This window comes from Schistocerca serialis, chromosome 2 (genome assembly GCF_023864345.2).
Source record: "Schistocerca serialis cubense isolate TAMUIC-IGC-003099 chromosome 2, iqSchSeri2.2, whole genome shotgun sequence".
Taxonomy (NCBI): domain Eukaryota; kingdom Metazoa; phylum Arthropoda; class Insecta; order Orthoptera; family Acrididae; genus Schistocerca; species Schistocerca serialis.
In genome coordinates, this window is record NC_064639.1 from 1158949395 (window position 1) to 1158969777 (window position 20383).

At 43.4% G+C, this 20383-nt stretch overlaps 1 protein-coding gene across 1 annotated transcript in view; it reads left to right on the forward strand.

Annotated features, from left to right (window-relative positions):
• Positions 1 to 12523, forward strand: part of LOC126458614 (ribonuclease Z, mitochondrial) — a 134780-nt gene extending 122257 nt beyond the window's left edge. Inside the window, exon 11 of the mRNA XM_050095780.1 lies at positions 12314 to 12523. Coding sequence (XP_049951737.1) covers positions 12314 to 12463 — 150 coding nt within the window. The 3' untranslated portion in view covers positions 12464 to 12523. The remainder of the gene's footprint in view (positions 1 to 12313) is intronic.
• Positions 12524 to 20383: the final 7860 nt, after the last annotated feature.

Below are 20383 nucleotides of genomic sequence, written 5' to 3' on the forward strand. Positions count from 1 at the left end.
TGCAGCCACCCAAATTGAAGGCCAAGAAGATTTTGTCAGCAGTATATTCACATACTTCCTCTTGATGTTGTCTTCATTCCTGATTTTCGATCTTGCCAGTATTTGTTCATTCCTTCATTGTGCTCTTTTCTTCTTTCATTCACTGTACTCCTTTCTTCTTTCATTCGATGTGTTGTTTTCTTCTTTCATCAGTCCATAAAGTGATGCACTTTCTGACCTTTTGCTGAAAACACTCTGAAGTTCATTATCTTATTTCGAAAAGATGGCATTCCTAGAATTTTTGCTTTTGTGATGTTGATTGCTGCTAAGTCCTTTTCTACTTCCCTGAACCAACTGATTTGGTGGAATTACATTTTCCTGGAGACATCTGGAGTCCCAGGTAAGGATAGAAGTTGAAGTAATGAATAAAAATTTGTGCCACAGTTGGGACTTGAACACAGGTCTTCTGCTTATTAGGAAGATGTGCCAACCACTACACGACAGTGACATAGTAGCTACCATAGCTGTGTCGACTAGCCTAGTCCAATGCCCTCACTAACATAAACTTCAGTTCACATCTTCAGTCCTTTTTCCCATTCTTAAATTGTTGGAATTGCTAAGGCTGAGGGTGTGGGAAGGTCATGGATCGGGTAGTCCATGCAGCTGTAGTAGCCACGGTGCTACTGGAGTGTAGTGATTACCACATCTGTGTAGTAAGCAGGAGATCCTTGTTCAAGTCTTGGTCGTGGCACAAATTTTAATTCATTGCTTCAGCTTATATTCCCATTGCTATTTTTGTCAAAATGCTCAAATATTTTTCTAGTCAGTCTTTCGGGGTTCATTTGAACCAAGTGACCATAAAACAGAATTCTCATTTCCCTTGAGTATCAGATAGTTTTTCTGTTTGGATGTAGATTTCTTCCTTACTTTTTCCGATCTATGTACTCCTTTTGTACACGTAATATTTTCAGTAGTACCTCTAGTACCTCGCTTTCCTTTCTCTCCAACTCTTCAGTTCCAATATTTTTTTTTTTTTTTTTTTTTTTTTTTTTTTTTTTTTTTTTTTTTAATTAAAAAAAACATTGTGCTGCATAAAGGGACTCTGGTTTTATGACAGTGCTGTGGCGTTCTCTTTTACTGAGAGTGATTTTTTGTGGTAAATTTCCTACATTAATTGATAAGCCATTTCCATTTTCGGAGCTCTATTATTGTTTGTTTCTTTATGTAGACCATTTGGCTGTATTATTTCCCCTATGTACTTAAATTTATTCACTCAGTTGAGTCCGCTGTATCTTAGGAAGTTTTGAGCATTTTTAATTTTCATTATGAATTCTGTCTTGTCAACAAAAAAAAAAAAAAATGCAGTCTTTCCAGCTGCATCTTTTTCTTTGATATGCTCAGTTGCTGTACAAGCGTTTTTCGATAATGTTACAAAGTCATCAGCAAAAGCTAGAAGGTTCAGTTTGAGATTATACGAGGGCTATCCACAAAGTACATTACGTTTTGGAATTAAAAATAAATAAAGTATTGGAAATTTTTTCTATTATATACAGATGAAAGCCACACTTAAATACTACTTTTCTACATAGTTGCCATTTAAATTAAGGCACTTATTGTAGCGATGGATGAGCTTGGAAATTCCTTCGTCATAAAATTCGGCCGCCTGCGCTTTCAACCACATGGTTAATCAGTAACCCGATAGAAATACGATTTTTGTGGATTTTCTGGAAAGAGGCACTACAATAAACTCTCAAAGGTATTGCCAAACTCTGCACAACCTCAGAAGAGCAATACAAAATAAGCGCAGGGGAAAGTTGGGCTCAAAGATCTTGCTGGTTCACGACAACGCCCAGGCCCACACGGCTAATGCCACTCGTGAAGTTCTCGAATCTTTTAAGTGGGAGTTGTTTCCTCATCCGCCGTACAGTCCCGACCTGGCACCGAGCGACTTCCACTTATTCCCAGCAATGAAGAAGCGGTTGACTATGCACCGTTTTGATGACGACGCACAGCTTCAAGAAGAGGTAACCATGTGGTTGAAGGCGCAGGCGGCCAAATTTTACGATGAAGGAATTTCCAAGCTCGTCCATCGCTACGATAAGTGCCTTAATTTAAATGGCAACTATGTAGAAAAGTAGTATTGAAGTGTGGCTTTCATCTGTATATAATTAAAAAAATTTACAGTACTTTATTTATTTTTAATTCCAAAACGTAATGTACTTTGTGGATAGCCCTCGTAGTTTTTACATCTCTGTCTCATTTTTGGGATACCTGTTTCTTGAAGTAGAGGATTCTATTCCCTTACTAACTTTTGCAAAATGCGCTTGAAGAGCAATAGGGAGAGGCCATCACCTTGTCTTACACCAGTTGTTATTTCAAACGGTTTGAAATTTCTCCACAGACATGTGCAAACATGCCAGCGATGACATGATTGAAAAAACTTCAAAATTTCTTGGAGGTAATTTGGGAAACAGAGAAAATTCCAGAAGACTGGAAATGCACTCCCACACATTCATTTCTTAAGAAAAGAAACAAGGGAGATGTTAATAACTACTTTCATTTTATTTTGGACTTTGTTCCTGTCAATGTTTCTTTAATTATTGCCAAATGGTTCCTGTGAACAGGTTCAGATTCATAATCTGTTCTATGCGTGTCGAGCCTCTTCTAAATCCCCCTTGGCATTTATGGAACTGAAGGTTTAATTTCTCCTCGAAGTGATTTTGAAGGGGTTTGCTTAGGACTTTGTGCATAACAGCCACTAAAGAGATTCTCTACAGTTATTAACATCTCCCTTGTGTCCATTCTTGGGCAATGAATGTGTGAGAGTGCATTTCCAGTCTTCTGGAATTTTCTCTGTTTCCCAAATTTCCTCCAAGAAATTTTGAAATTCTTTCAATTATGTCATTGCTGACATTTTTCCACATTGCTGCAACAACTGGATCCTCTCCAGAAGCCTTGTTATTTTGGATTCTTTTCTTGTATCCTCAATTTCAATTTATCTGGTGGTTTTGAATTTGGGAAAAGAATTTCAGGTTCTACTCTATCAAAAGATGTTAACTGGTTTCTCATGGTTGATGAGCTTTTTACAGCTTTATTTATTGTTAATAGCTTCTTTATTGTTTTCTCTTTTAAAATATGCTCTTTGCAGTAGACACATCATTAAGTTATCTTTGTAAGTTTAATAAAAATTTCTTGTGTTCTTTATTCTGGAGACCACCTTCAGTTAGAGACTTCTCAAGATTTCTATTAGCAGATCTCAGAATTTTTGCCTGTTCTTTCGTTTATGAATTCCAAATAATTAACTTCTCACCTATAGGTGACTGATGTGTGGCACATAGAGATATGCAACAGAAAACTATTTATTCTAGCTTTTGAGCTCTTGCTCTTTCTCTAGTAGAAGTTAGTTACACACACACACACACACATTCTATAACACACATGCCTGTGGACATGGCAGAACCAATTGTTGCAGGTGAGGACAGGTTTGGAATACGCTCAAGGCAAGGAGGAGCACCCCCCTGCGGGTTCGGGGGGTAAGAATAGGCCCTGGTATTCCTGCCTGTCGTAAGAGGCGACTAAAAGGAGTCTCAAATGTTTCGGCCTTTATGTGATGGTCCCCTGTTGGGGTTTGACCTCCATATCTCTCAATTCTTCCGAAGAGTGAGCCAATTGGGGAAGGGCGCCTTACTTGATGCAATACGTCCATTGTGCATTGAGACCTTTTGCCAGCTTATTCATCGTTGCATTGCAGTCCTGCCCACTATCCATCTCTTGGACATGGATACATTTCTGTGTGCACTTTCCGCCATGCAATGTGCAGTGCCACTTTCTGCACAGATGACGACCATGGACTACTTGTCACCTAATATCCAGCACGGTAGCCAGTCCATTGTGGTGGGGCCGCCATGTACCCTGTTAGTTGTAGCCCCCTGACAACACAGGGATCGCTCTGCTGATGCCTGCGCCGTTAACTCCCTACGTATGCCAAGGAGTAGATGCCTATCTGCCTGGGGCATCGGGACTTCCAGCAATGGCCATCCTGCCAGGTGGTCCTTGCTGAGGCTGGGTGGCGCCTGTGGGGAGGGCCCTTGGTAGGAATGGGTGGCATCAGGGTGGATGACCTGCAGTGAAGCATGGTACATCTTCTTTCACTGGTGGCCAGCCGCCAACAGTCTCTAAGCGTTCTCGGGCTCAATTTAACGCTCAGAAATACGATCCCAAAACGTTCCCCTCCATGGCCACACCATGTCTCAGGATGGCAGTGACAGTTATCCGCCCCGGTTCCTGGTTTGTAAGAGAGCTGATGGTAAGTCTTTCATGTCCACAAAGCCTCAGTTCTTCGTAGAGAATTTAAGAGGACAAGTTTGAGGAGGTGGAGGGCTTGTCCAAAATGCGGTCTGGGTCAGTGCTGATAAAAACGGCATCCTCTGTCCAGTCATGAACGTTACTTGCTTGTGACAAGTTGGGGGATGTTTCCGTTACCATCACACCCCATAAGAGTTTAAATATGGTCCAGGGTATTATTTACCGTAGGGACCTTGTTTTGCAGTCTGATGACGAGCTGCGCGCCAATTTAGAGCATTAAGGTGTTCATTTCACCCGGCGTGTTTATCGGGATCCGGAGGATAATCAGATTGCTACCGGTGCCTTCATCTTGGCCTTCGAGGGTGATGCATTACCGGAGAAGGTCAAGGTGATGGTCTACCATTGTGATGTCAAGCCTTATATCCCTCTCCTGATGCGGTGCTTTAAGTGCTGGAAGTTCGGCCATATGTCTTCCCGCTGTACTTCCAGCCTCACATGTCGAGATTGTGGACACCCATCACATCCCAATACTCCATGTGCCCTGCCTCCCATCTGTGTCAACTGTGGAGAGCATCATTCACCTTGCTCACCAGAGTGCAGGATCTTACGAAAAATCATGGAATATAAGACCCTGAACCGACTGACCTATGCTGAGGCTAAGAGGAAATATGACTGACTACATCCTGTTCGAATGACATCTTCATATGCCGCTGCTACAACAGCTGTGTTAGCCCCATCCGTTCAGCGAATTCCAGTCGGATCACCGAACCATACAACACATGCCCCCTTGCCCGTAGGGGACGTCCGTACCCGATTCTAAGCCGGAGAAGCGTCCACCTTCTTGGGCTCCTCTTGCTCGCAAGGGGTCCCTTGGGTCCCTCCCTTCCCAGGTTTCCATAAGCGGGAAGGCTGACGCCCGACAGAGGCATAATTGCCCACAACCAGCTGGTCTTAGGGCTTCACGTTCCTCCTCTGTCCTGGAGACTGGATCGGTGAAGCCCTCCCAGCCAAGTCCAAGAAAAAGACCTCTAAGACCAAGGAATGTGCGGTGGCACCCACCCCACCGCAACCTTCAAGCTCTGCGTCTGAGGATGAGGTGGAGATCCTGGTGTCCACTGAGGACCTAGATATCACCGGTCCCTCAAACACAATGGATAGCACTTGCACAGGTGGCAGCAGGTGACCCAGCGGCGTAATCTGCCTCTCCAGTCCCTTCACGCCTTTCTCAGCCATGGACAGTGTTATCCTCCAGTGGAACTGCAGCAGCTTTTTCCACCATCTTGCTGAGCTCAGGCAACTTCTCAGCCTTCATCTTTTCCTGTGAATTCCTCTTCAAGAAACTTGATTCAGGTGATGCGAATCCCTGCCCACCGTGGCTATCGGGGTTATTATAGGAACCGGGCAACTTACAAAAGGGTATCTGGTTGTGTCTGTGTCTACGTCCTTCACTCCCTTCACAGCGAGTCTGTCCCTCTACAAACACCTTTAGAGGCTGTCGCTGTTCGGGTGTGGATGCCTCAGACCGTTACTGTCTGCAGTCTGTATCTTCCACTGGATGGTGATGTCCCGCGGCATGTCCTGGTTATGCTGATTGCCCAATTGCCACCACCTTTCCTGTTACTGGGTGACGTCAATGCCCATAACCCTCTGTGGGGTGGATCAGTGGCAACAGGCCGAGGCAGCACCATTGAGCATGTATTGGCACAACTCGACCTTTCCCTTTTAAATGATGGTGCCTTCACACATTTCAGTGTGGCACATGGCACGTACTCGGCAATCGACCTTTCGATCTGCAGCCCTAGCCTCTTACCGTCTGTCCATTGGAGTGTGCACGACAACTTGTGCGGTAGTGACCACTTTCCAATCTTTCTGTCACTGCCACAGTGTCACTCTTCTGGGCACCCCTGCAGATGGGCTATGAATAAGGCTGACTGGAACTTGTTCTCCTCCATTGCCACTATTGCGTCTCTTTCCAATGACGCCATCGATGTAGTGGTTCACTCGGCCACCACCGGCATCATTACTGCCGCAGACTTTGCCATTCCCCGTTCTTCTGGGTCCCCTCGGCGGAGGACTGTGCCTTGGTGGTCGCCTGAGATCGCTGAGGCGATTAAAGATCTCAGGTGGGCACTCCAGCGTCACAAGTGGCATCCCTCTTTAGAACACCTCATTGAGCTTAAACGGCTCCGTGCGCAGGCCTGCCACATCATTCACCAACACAAGCAGGAGTGCTGGGAAAGATATGTCTCTACCATCGCAGGTTTGGGCCAAGATTAGGTGACTCTATGGCTATCGGACCCCCGTCAGTGTCCCTGCGCTTTCACTGAATGGAGCAGTCTCTACTAAATCCGACACCATTGCAAACCGCTTAGCAGAGCATTTTGCTTAGAGTTCTGCTTCCGCTCCCTGAAAGAGTGGTTGGAGTGTCAGAGCATTTCCTTCCACACACGCCACCCTGAATTGTACAATGTTCCGTTCAGTGAGTGGGAATTCCCAAGTGCTCTAGCTGCTTGCCCTGATACAGCTCCCAGACCAGAACGCATCCACTGTCAGATGCTCAAACGCCTCTCGGTGGACTGCCAGCAGCGCCTCCTAGACCTTTACAACCGTATCTGGGTTGAGGGCGAGTTCCCATCGCAATGGCGGAAAAGCATCGTAATCCCCGTTCTGAAACCTGGCAAGAACTCACTGGAGGTGGACAGCTACCACCCCATTAGCCTCTCCAATGTTCTTTGCAAGTTGCTCGAACACATGGTGAGCCGGTGGTTGAGTTGGCTCCTTGAGTCTCGGAACCTCCTGGCTCCGTCCCAGGGCGGTTTTCGCCAAGGACGCTCCACCATCGACAACTTGGTGTACCTGGAGTCTGCCATTTGGTCAGCCTTTTCCCGGCGAAAACACCTCGTCGCCATCTTTTTCGATCTCACGAAGGCCTTCGATACAACTTTATGGCGACACCACATTCTCGCTACTCTGCATGAGTGGGGTCTTCGGGGATCACTCCCGATTTTTATACAGAACTTTTTATCCTATCGCACTTTCTGAGTTCGCGTTGGTGCTTCCCATGGTGCTCCCCATACACAAGAGAATAGGGTCCCGCAAGGCTCTGTCCTGAGCGTCCCACTCTTTCTCATTGCCATCAATGGTCTTTCGCTCTCAGTAGGATCGTCAGTCTCTCCTCTCCTCTATGCTGATGGTTTTTGTATTTCTTTCTGCTCCTCTCCTACTTTGTAGCTGAACGCCATCTGCAGGGGGCTATACGGAAGGCGCAGTCACGGGCCCTCAACCACGGCTTCCAGTTTTTGGCCACCAAAACTTGTGTGATGCACTTCTGTCACCGCCGTACGGTGCACCCCCATCCCAAACTTTACCTTGATGACCAACTACTAGACGTAGTGGAGACTTACCGCTTCCTGGGACTGGTGTTCGATGCCCACTTAAGTTGGGTTCCCCATATTCGTCAGCTTAAAGACAAGTGCTGGCGGCATCTCAATCTCCTTCAGTGCCTGAGCCACACCGACTGGGGTGCTGATCGTCGTACACTACTGTGGCTGTACCAAGCTGTTGTGCAGTCCCGTGTTGATTACGGAGACGTGGTGTGTGGTTCAGCCGCCCCTTCTGTACTGTATCTACTAGACCCTGTCCACCAATGTGGAGTTCGCCTCGCTACAGGAGCCTTTCAATCTAGCCCCGTGAACAGCCTCCTTGTAGAAGCGGGCGTTCCTCCATTGTGGCTCCGGCGGCAACTATTACTCATAAACTATACCGCACACATCCATAGTTCACCTTGCCACCCAAATTACTGTCTTCTTTTCCCAAACACGGCGGTCCATCTCCTGCAACGGCGGCCCAGAATTGGGAATCCCTTCGCTGTCCGTGTTCGGTCACTTCTTCATGACCTTGACACTTTCCCCCTACCACCTTTACAGCAGCCTCGTTCCCATACCCCTCCATGGTCAATACCTCGGCCACAGCTTCGACTGAACCTATTGCTTGGCCCCAAAGGCTCAGTCCCACCTGAGGTCGTCCACCGGAATTTTCTCTTTGTTCTTAGCGAGTTTGGGGGCTCAGACATCATCTACACTGATGGCTCACTGGTCGACAGTGTTGTTGGCTTTGCTTACGCTCACATTGACCATACAGTACTATGCTCCTTGCTGGTTGGCTGCAGCGTATTCACTACAGAGCTGGTTGCCATCTATCACGCTCTTGAACATATCTGCTCCTGCTCTGGTGAGTCCTAAGTCATTTGTAGTGACTCCTTAAGCAGCCTACAAGCCCTCGACAAGTACTTCCCTAGGCATCCTTTGGTATTGTTAATTCAGAAGTCTCTTTATGCCCTCTACAGGAGTGGACGCTCAGTGACCTTCATTTGGACCCCAGGCTATGTTGGGATACCAGGCAATGAACATGTTGGCCGCTTGGCCAAACAGGCCACCAGTAAACCATCTCTGGACATTGGCCTCCCGGAGACTGATTTGCGAGCAGTCTTATGCCGCAAAGTTTTCGAGATTTGGGACACTGAATGGTGCAACCTGACCACACGAAACAAACTCCGTACTATCAAGGAGACGAGGAATGTGTGGCGGTCATACATGCGAGTCACTCACAGGGAATCAGTCGTCCTTTGTTGGCTCCGCATTGGCCACACCCGCTTGACACACAGCTATTTACTGCGCCATGAGGACCCGCCTCTATGTCGTTGTGGGTTGGCTTTGACAGTGGTCCACATTTTGTTGGCCTGTCCCCTTTAACTGTGCTCAGGCAGAAATTTGCGCAGCCTGATACACTCCCTGCCCTTTTAACAGATGACACTGCCATGGCAGGCTTAGTTTTGCATTTTATTTGGGCAGGGGGCTTTCATCACTTAATCTGAGTGTTTGTCATTTTTTTTGTTTTGAGTTTGGCCTTTGGCTTTCACATAAAAGCAGCTTAGTCCAGCTAGGAAAGAAACGTTAGCAGTAGCTTTTGACCTGGAACAAATCCTGCCCAGTCAGCCCCCTCCACAGCAACCAAGTGCTCACTCCCCCAACAATAGGGGAGCCAGTACTGTCCAGAGTATGTACACACCATGTAAATTCTTTGGTCTGCACTGTGCAGTCAACAGTACATGGCCTTTGGTCCTCACTCATCACTGTATATTACATAGTGCACTTGTTTTACCTTGTTTGCATTTTGTATTAGCAGTGTTTTGCAATTTGAAATAAAAATGTATGTTGTTAAATATAAAGTTTGCAAGTATGAGTAAAATAGTTGCAAGACTCCAAATCAGCATGTTTCCAAAGTCTACACATAGCAGCTGAAGGAAATCATACCTGCTGTTAAAAATCACACACCGTAATGTGGAATACTTTTAAACTTAAAATATTATCTCTCACACTACAAACAGTAGGTTTAGGTCAGGTTGGAAGGTGTGTTAGAAATGGTGCACCAGAATGTGAAATACTTTCAAAATTAAAATATCAGATTGCGTGCTATAAACATAGGTCTAGTTTAGGTTGGAAGGTGATATTGTGATGGGTTCTGTGTAGATATAAGAAGTATTGTAAATACAATACGATTATGTGGTCTTCAGCGAAAAGGAATCGGTCCGGACATGAAAATTTTCAGCAGCTACACGTTAAAGTGTCTTCGTCAATTTTGTAAAATATGTTAGGACATACAGTAATTTTTACTTTAACTGAAATAAAGTTGAAAAGAAAAATATAAAATATCACAGCAGCTAAGTGGTAAACCAATAGCATAAATGTGGGCATCTGCATAATAACAAACTTTGTCACCATTGCTGTTATTGTTTAATGTTTTTCTTATGAGCCGCACTTCATGCTCACTGCGTTTCATATCCTCCAATCCAAAAAAGTGTTATTCTATGCTCAGTGAGAGAAACAGAGACATGAAAAATGAGTTTACTTCCCCAGTTACAATTACAAGCTTATTAGAAGTAGGCTGTACACTGTTTAAAATGTAAATCTACAAGAAAGCTCAAGTGCTACAGTTTCGTTTCAGCCTTCTGTCATTGCTGCCAATCTCTACGATCTACAGTGTGTGGTGCAAAGTACTCGTATATATATGAGTAGTGTATGTAGTCGCAACTTTATCGTGTCACATTTGAACATGAAAGTCTTGAAAACATGTTATTGCAAAACCCTTGTTCTATTTCTGTGTCACATCTGTCCCACAGCACATGATGTGCGCAAAAAGTATATTTTCAGCACTTCACAAAATGCTTTCACCCCTGCCTGCACTCACATCATTGAAAGACTACTCCCCCTCTCCACACATCCAGCAGGCAAGCTCATTTTATGTATATTAGTGTGGTCTGGTGGCTGCGTTGGCTGTTGGGTGATGTAACAAGTCACCAGCCAATAAGAGCTCACTAGCCAGAAATGGCCAATTTCCTTGATTATGACCAAGCATATTATTGTTTGAATTTAAAAGGTTAATGAGTGATATAGTCACTGAATATAGTACATCAGAAATACGTACAATATGATGAGACTGAGTTATAAGTGGCATAAGAAAAGGTGGGGGCTGGACCCCTTCGTCACATATTGGTTCGGTCTGGAACACTTCACATCGACCGCCCTATTTTTCCTTTGCTGCCACGACCACCTAGTGTTTGTATCAAAATTGTGGGTGAAGCTAAATGTTGCAAGTTATTTTGGCAATGCCAATCATAGATTATGTCAGCATTTCCTCTCTCACATCTCCCCTCTCCACAATGGCCTAAAATAACCCCTTAACTCTGCCACCACCTGCAGTGCAAACCATCTGTCTTCTGTGCCACTTACAAGTTGTTCAGTCACATCAAATGAAGAAGAAAACAGGATGAAGTCAAGCATGATGTTGAGTAAAAATGTAGAATCAAAGTAAACCTTACTAGCAAGAAACGTAAAATTGGGGAATTTTCAGCATTGATGTTAATGGGTTTTTCACAGAAGCTACGAATTTGTGACATAGAATTGCAAAAAATGTAAAATCGGAGAATGTGAAATCGAAGTTATGCTGTTTACATCAGCATCATCCAGAGCAAGATGGACTAATGTCGGCAATATATGTCTATAGTTAAGTTTTTCTGTTTGATGACCCTTCTTTGAACAGGAATGATCTGCACATTTTTCTAATGACTTGGAATGCTTCTTTGCTCCAGCAACCTGTGGTAGGCTGTTACTAGAAGAGGACCAAGTTCTCTTACTTACTCTTCGTAATGTCATATGATATCCCATCAGGTCCAGTCTTCTTCCCTCTGTTGAACAGTTTAGTTGGATTTCTGTCCCATGGTTGCTTACTTCAAAATCATATTTCATTTTAGTATTTATTTGACGATTAAAAAGTATCAGGGATTTCTACATACTTGTAGACAATACATTACATTTGTTTATGTTGAGGGTCAGCTGTCAGTTTTGGAGTGGATTTCAGAGGAATTACTGGTCAATAGATTCCTAACACACATTTCTATATAGCAACACTGCAATTATATTTTAATTTACAATAAATTCCTTCACTACACCTTCTTCTGCCATAAAACAAATTTAGAAAACAGAATTTAGTATTTGGTCTGTCTCTGTCATCCTCCATTTCAGTGCCACTATGATCATGAAATGATTGAATAGTTGGCTTTGACCTGTTTACTGACTGACCTTGACACGGCATTTACCAGTGTACTATGTATGACTTCTTACTCTCTTGACACTTCACCCTTTATCTTCCTCTCCCCTTCTCCTCAGAACATGTGGATCTCTCTCAACCTGAAGTCGGGATGATCTTCTTCTTCTTCCAAACATTACCAGATCTGTCTCCTCTTCCTCCCAGGGGAAGGAATTAATAGTTCCAAAAGGTAGGTAATAGCCTTTTCCCTACTTTTAATGTGTTCATCAGCAGTATTTAGAATAATGTCTCCTGAAGGTAATTAATGGCTAGCCACTTTGTCTCTCCAATTTTACCATTTCCTTAAGTTAATTATCCTTTTAATGATATTTTTGCTAAGTTTAAGAGGCTGCAGCTGAAGATTAACCTGTAAGTCTTTTCTCAGGTTCGACTGGGAGACTTGCCAGTGCTACCTTTGTTTTACCCTGTTCTGAAGCTGATGTTTGCTGAAGATTACGAAGAACTGGAACAGCGAGCTGTACGACGTCAACTGCGCGCTGAGCGTGCTGCTCAGCAAAAGCAGTCAGAATCATGAATGGCATGTTTGTTCATACCAGAAATAAAGCTCTAAAATCTGTTTTGTATTTATGTGAAACTTTTGTTTTCATATCTGTTGTCTTAAGAATCATATCCCCCTTAGCCAACAAACCCTGGCTCACAGACCTACTACTTTTACCACGCATTCAGAAACTCCCTATCAGAAACTAAATAAACTTAAAACACAGCCATGAATCTTTCTTCAAAAAGCCTTAGTCCCACAGAATTATCAGTCCTTTCCAAAGGCTTTACCTTTCCCACCAAATTTGATCATGCTGGTCTTCTTGAAGACCTTCCCCCAGTCCCTACAGTGGAAACACATTTTCACCACAAACCTTCCCAATCAGACTCAACACAAAGCCAATGTCGAATCCTGCCTGACTCAATTCACCCCACCATCTAATTGTGAGCTATCCCCACTGCCCCAAAATCACCTTTTATTAACATTTTGGAGTTTTTCAATCTCAAACCTTGCTCCACCATCTTTCCCCAAATCACTCAACAGGGAAACCAATCTTACATCTGCAGAAAGAACCTCATTCCACTACTTAAAATATGTTCCCAACCGTACAGTCCTACATGCCACCAAAAGCTCCACCACTGTAGTTTTATACCGCAGTGATTAGCTGGAGGAGGGACTCTGCCAGCTGTCAAATTTGTCCACCTACAAACCTTTCACAGTGACCCCATTCCAGAAATCCAACAGCATTTCCAGTCTCTCCTCAAGTCCTTAGGCCCACACTAGAATCTCTTCCCTGAGCATATCTCTCTCCTCACACCTACCACTCCCCCTGCTCCTACTTTGTACATGTTTCTTCAAGTCCATAAAACCAACCAACCAACCAGGATGCTCCAATTAGTTGGTTATTGTGCCCCCGATGAAAAAATCTCTGCTCTCGTGGACCAACTTTCAGCTGTTACGCAACCTTTTCCCCACCAACCCTCTACAGTTCCTTTTCCTTCACTATATGGTGCCCTACTCATCACTATTGATGCCAGTTCTCTCTAGACTAACATCCCTAATGGCCTTCGCCTTGCTGCTACTGAACACTACCTTTCCCAACATGTTACTGACTCCGAAACTATAACCTTCCTGGTCACCATGACCAACTATGACCTCGCACAATCCAGGATGGAGAGTATCAATATTATGAAAAGGAAAGTTGCCACTCACCATAGCAGAAGTGCTGAGTCACACGAAGGTACAACAAAGAGACTGTCACAAATAAAGCTTGCAGCCAATAAGGCCTTTGTCACAAACACACACACACACACACACACACACACACACACACACACACACAACTGCAGTCTCAGGCAACTGAATGCAGTCGTGTGTGTGTGTGTGTGTGTGTGTGTGTGTGTGTGTGTGTGTGTGTGTGTGTGTGTGTGTGTGTCTTCTATTTTTGACAAAGCGTTACTGGCTGAAAGCTTTATTTGTGACAGTCTTTTTGTTGTACCTAAATGTGACAGCATCTCCACTATATGGTGAGTGGCAATTTTCCTTTTCATAATATTGTTATATTTTAACACATAATTACTTCTCCTTTGAAGGTATCACCTACAAACTAATACATAGTACATCAGTGGCTATCCGCATGGCATCATCCTATGCCAATCCATTCATGGTCTATCTCGAGGACTCCTTCCTAACCACCCAGAATTCCTAACCCCTTACCTGGTTCAGATTCATTGTTGACGTCTTCATGATCTGGACTGAGGGTTAGGGCATCCTATTCACATTCCTCCAGAACCTCAATACTTGCTCACCTATTTGCATCACCTGGTAATCCTCAACTTAACAAACCATCTTCCTCGAGGATGGTTACATTAGTACCTTCACCCGTATCAAACATTTCAACCACCAGCAATACCTCTGCTTTGTCAGCTATTACCCATTCCATACTGAGGTGTCTCTTCCATACAGTGTAGCCACCCTGGCCGTCACATCTACGTCTACATATGTACTCTGCAATCCACCATACGGTGCGTGGCGGAGGTTACCTCTTACCACAACCAGCATCTTCTCTCCCTGTTCCACTCCCAAACAGAACAAGGAAAAAATGACTGCCTATATGCCTCTGTGCCTCTGTACGAGCCCTAATCTCTCTTATCTTTGTGGTCTTTCCGCGAAATGTAAGTTGGTGGCAGCAAAATTGTACTGCAGTCAGCCTCAAATGCTGGTTCTCTAAATTTCCTCAGTAGCGATTCACGAAAAGAACGCCTCCTTTCCTCTAGAGACTCCCACCCGAGTTCCTGAAGCATTTCCGTAAAACTCGCGTGATGATCAAACCTACCTCTAGCAGCCCGCCTCTGAATTGCTTCTATGTCCTCCCTCAATCCGACCTGATAGGGATCCCAAACACTCGAGCAGTACTCAAGAATAGGTCATATTAGTGTTTTATAAGTGTTCTCCTTTACAGCTGAACCACACCTTCCCAAAATTCTACCAATGAACCGAAGACGACTATCCACCTTCCCCACAACTGCCATTACATGCTTGTCCCACTTCATATCGCTCTGCAATGTTACGCCCAAATATTTAATCGACCTGACTGTCAAGCACTACACTACTAATGGAGTATTCAAACGTTACAGAATTATTTTTCCTATTCATCTGCATTAATTTACATTTATCTTTATTTAGAGTTAGCTGCCATTCTTTACACCAATCACAAATCCTGTCCAAGTCATCTTGTATTCTCCTACAGTCCCTCAACGACGACACCTTCCCGTACAACACAGCATCATCAGTAAACAGCCGCACATTGCTATCCACCCTATCCAGAAGATCATTTATGTAGATAGAAAACAACAGCAGACCTACTACACTTCCCTGGGGCACTCCAGATGATACCCTCACCTCCAATAAACACTCACCATCGAGGACAACGTACTGGGTTCTATTACTTAAGAAGTCTTCGAGCCACTCGCATACTTGGGAACCAATCCCATATGCTCGTACCTTAGTTAGGAGTCTGCAGTGGGGCACCAAGTCAAACGCTTTCTGGAAGTCAAGGAATATGGCATCCGTCTGATACCCTTCATCCATGGTCCGCAAGATATCATGTGAAAAAAGGGCAAGTTGCGTTTCACAGGAGCGATGCTTTCTAAAGCCGTGCTGACATATGGACAGCAACTTCATTGTCTCAAGGAAATTCATTATATTCGAACTGAGAATATGTTCGAGAATCCTGCGACAAACCGATGTTAAGGATATTGGTCTGTAATTTTGAGGATCCGTCCTTCTACCCTTCTTATATACAGGCGTCACCTTCGCTTTTTTCCAATTGCTCAAGACTTTACGTTGGGCAAGAGATTCGCGATAAATGCAAGCTAAGTAAGGAGCCAATGCAGTAGAGTACTCTCTGGAAAACTGAATTGGAATCCCATCAGGACCTGGAGATTTATTTATTTTCAACCCATTCAGCTGCTTCACAACTGCAGGGATATCCATCACTATGTCGTCCATACAGGAATCTGTACGAGACTCAAATGGCAGTATGTTTGTATGATCCTCCTGCGTGAAAGATTTCTCAAATGCTAAATTTAAAATTTCAGCTTTTGTTTTGCTGTCTTCCGTTGCCAGGCCAGACTGATCAGTGAGTGACTGGATGGAAGCCTTCGACCCGCTTACCAATTTTACGTAAGAACAGAATTTCCTTGGGTTTTCAGCAAGATCTGTTGCTAAGGTATGACAGTGGTAGTGGTTGAATGCTTCGCGCATCACTCTTTTTACAGCAGCACGAATCTCTACTAACTTTTGCCTGTCCTCATTCTCCCGATCTTTCTTGTACCGCGAGTGCAACTGCCTTTGCTTCCTGAGCATTCTCCGAATTGCGCTGTTAAACCACAGTGAGTCTTTTTCGTCTGTAACCCACTTTTTTGGCACATACTTGTCCAATGTGTGATTTACAATGTGTTTAAAATGTGCCCATAATTCTTCCACGTCCATTGTACCGGAAGTAAATGAAGTCGATTCATTTACTAAGTGGGATGCTAACAACTGCTTATCTGCTCTTTCTGGTAGGAATACTCTCCTAGCCTTCTTGACCAACTTTTCAACTTTCGTAACCATAGTCGTAATGACAACATCATGATCACTAATCCCTGTCTCAACACTGACACCCTCGAGGAGGTCTGGTCTGTTCATGGCTACTAGATCTAAAATATTTCCATTTCGTGTTTGCTATCGATTTAGCTGCTCAAGACAGTTTTCGGGTAATGTATTCAAAAGTAATTCACACGATGGCTTGTCTGTACCACCTATAATGAATCCAAAGACATCCCAGTCTATACTAGGTAGCATGATCCGAGTACTTCTGCGATACAGAATGTAGACTCCCTTTGAATGATTCGAGAACTGTCACGGTGGAACCTGGTGGCCAGTAATAACATCCCACAATTAACTTTATTTCCCCTAGCCCTGTTAAACGTGTCCAGATAACTTCACAATCACTCTCTACTTCGACCTCAGTAGATACAATATTTTTGTCAACTGCAATCTGTAGTGACCAGTCTCTGTACAAATATACCCAGTGTCTCACCAAGGCCTACAAAGACCTAAATTACTGACCCAACCATGTACAGTAACAGACTTCGTCTGCCTTGCCTCTCCAGTCACCTACCACCACCCACACAACCACCATGTGGCCACAGAGAAGCACTTCGCTCATGACTCAGTTCCAGCCAGGGCTGGAGCAACTGAATCACATTCTCTGCCAGGGTTTAGACTACCTCTTGTCATACCCCGAAATGATTAATATTCTAACCACTGTCTTCCCCAACCGTCCCACACTTGTTTTCCACCACTTACCAAACCTACACAATATCCTTGTCCATCGCTACTCTACCCCTGTTCCCAGACCCCTCGGCTCATGGTTTGTACTCCTGCAATAGACTTGGACTTAAGACATGTCCCATGCATCCTCCCACTGCCACCTACTTCAGCCCAGTCAAAGACGTATCCTATCCGACCTAAGGTAGTGCCACCTGTGAAACTATAAACTAATTTTTCACCTTGTGTGCTTCTCTCCCATTTTGCTTCTACCCATTGCGACCTCTCAACTGCACCTAGCAACCCTACCCTGTCCCCCACCTTGCTCCCACAAGCAGCACTATGCTTTCCCTCCCTACCCTGCTATCGCTGCACTCCCTTCCCCTCCCCACTCCCCAACTATCCCCTTCCCCTCTCCAACCTCTCTCTTACCCCCCCCCTCCCTCCCCTCCATCCACAGATTGCTTTCCCATTGAGCAGACACACTATGCAGTCCAGCCTCAGTGGCCACAGACAGTGGTCATGTGTGTGTAAGTTGTGCTTGCGTATCTGTCTGTGTGTTTGCTACTTTAGAAGAAGGCCTTGTGGTCAAAGACTCAAATGTATGTCTGTCTGTCTGCAATTCTACATCTCCTCTATATGGTGACACCCTTTCCATAATAATGTCATATGGTATTGTTACTAATATTTACTTTGGTGTCAGAAAATTAGATGTAGTTAAAAGAGGAGAAATCTGTAACAGGGTGCCAGAATCCCAGGAACGTGGGTCTGAGTAAGTGCTAGGCTTTCCGACATGGAACAGGGAAGAATATACTAGTTAACAGTTGATTTCCTGGTACAAAAATACATACAAGAAATAATCATCTGAAAATCACTGCCTTAACAACTAAATTAGTGTGAAAAATTATTATTCTACAAAGCCACTTCTTCCTTTCAGTCAAAGAGATGATTCAGAATCGGAATAGTTTTGGAACTGTGTTTGGAAGTAACACTGGTCTATAGATATCTAACACACATGTCTATATAACAACAGTGCAAGCTATATCTTCATTTACAAGAAATTTCTTCTTTACTGCTGCGTGATGCATATGTGCATTACCTTCTATAGACCTGTACTCCTTAGCAACAAGGCCAGTAAAAGTAACAACATGATTTTAAACTATTAGCACTTGTTAACATCAAGCCACCTCTCCAGCCTTAAGGATTCATTTCTAATCATGTCTGACCAGAAGCATGCCATTACTTATGTATTGTAAAGGGCTGATGTAAAACAGGCCACACACACTACCTACTTTTTTCATGATTCTGGAAATACAATACCATATTTTATGGTTCTTTTATTGTAATTTGTGTCCAACAAGAAAAAAATGTTTGCAAGTACTGCCACATTGGAGATCCATTAAAGAGGAGTCATTTTGTGTAATTGGTTAAAATAAATTGAATCATAGGTTCCCAATTATTCATTTGCTGAAGCAGTTTAGAGGTCATAGGAAATGAAAGATGTAGTAGCTGCAATAGTATCATTCCTATTAAAGAACTGTGATGTTCAAAGTGACGTGTAGGTTTAGAACAGGTTTACTTCATTAATATGCATTAATATTCAGTGACAGTCTTTCCATATAGTATCTTTCAGCAAGTAAAATATGTACATAATTTTTGCTTCTGTTCTCAGTAATTGACAGGGATACATGCTGAACTGTACCATGGGCTCAGTTGACTAAATTACCGGTTCCTTCCAATTCCTAAGGTTTAAAAGGTTACTAGTGTTTCATATGAGGTAGGACCGTATTCTTAAAGCTGTGGCAAGTTTCTTCTAAAATATAACAACTGTGACTGCACTAGTAAAAGATGAAATTTTAAGGTAGAGATTCTGCACATATGAACTACTATGCAATGTGGTTACTGCAGACAAAGTTGAAGCTTAATTTCTGTTGCTGCTAATTTGATGGAAGAGGTGTAGAGCAGTGGAATAACGCACAAAACAAATAACTGAGGTTATGTGATCACAGACTTGTTTATTCGTGTACAAGATTCTGGTTGAGAAAAACTCTTGAGTAAGGCAACCGAGTTAAATACTATTCATGAAAAATTTCTTCAGCTAGAGATCAGGCGTTTAATTTTGTAATGTACTATTCAGTTTAATAAGTCACAGCTGCAAAATACTAACACGAATTCCTCAATGTTATTCAATCTGTATATTGAGCAAGCAGTAAAGGAAACAAAAGAAAAATTCGGAGTAGGTATTAAAATCCATGGAGAAGAAATAAAAACTTTGAGGTTCGCCGATGACATTGTAATTCAGTCAGAGATTGCAAAGGACCTGGAGGAGCAGCTGAACGGAATGGACAGTGTCTTGAAAGGAGGATATAAGATGAACATCAACAAAAGCAAAACGAGGATAATGGAATGTGGTCAAATTAAGTTGGGTGATGCTGAGGGAATTAGATTAGGAAATGAGACACTTAAAGTAGTAAAGGAGTTTTGCTATTTGGGGAGCAAAATAACTGATGATGGTCGAAGTAGAGAAGATGTAAAATGTAGACTGACAATGGCAAGGAAAGCGTTTCTGAAGAAGAGAAATTTGTTAACATCCAGTATTGATTTAAGTGTCAGGAAGTCATTTCTGAAAGTATTATTTGTATGGAGTGTAGCCATGTATGAAAGTGAAACATGGACAATAAATAGTTTGGACAAGAAGAGAATAGAACATTCGAAATGTGGTGCTACAGAAGAATGCTGAAGATTAGATCGGTAGATCACATAACTAATGACGAAGTATTGAATAGAATTGGGGAGAAGAGGAGCATGTGGCACAACTTGACAGAAAGAAGGGACCGGTTAGTAGGACATGTTCTGAGGCATCAATGGATCACAAATTTAGCATTGGAGGGTAAAAATGTAGAGGGAGACCAAGAGATAAATACATTAAGCAGATTCAGAAGGAGGTGGGTTGCAGTAGGTACTGGGAGATGATGAAGCTTGCACAGGATAGAGTAGCATGGAGAGCTGCATCAAACCAGTCTCAGGACTGAAGACCACAACAACAACAACAACAACAACATTCTTTCTTGCCTTCAGATGGATGTATTATGATTCTTTATTCATGTATTAGTGTCATAGACTTAGTGCATAATGTATTGA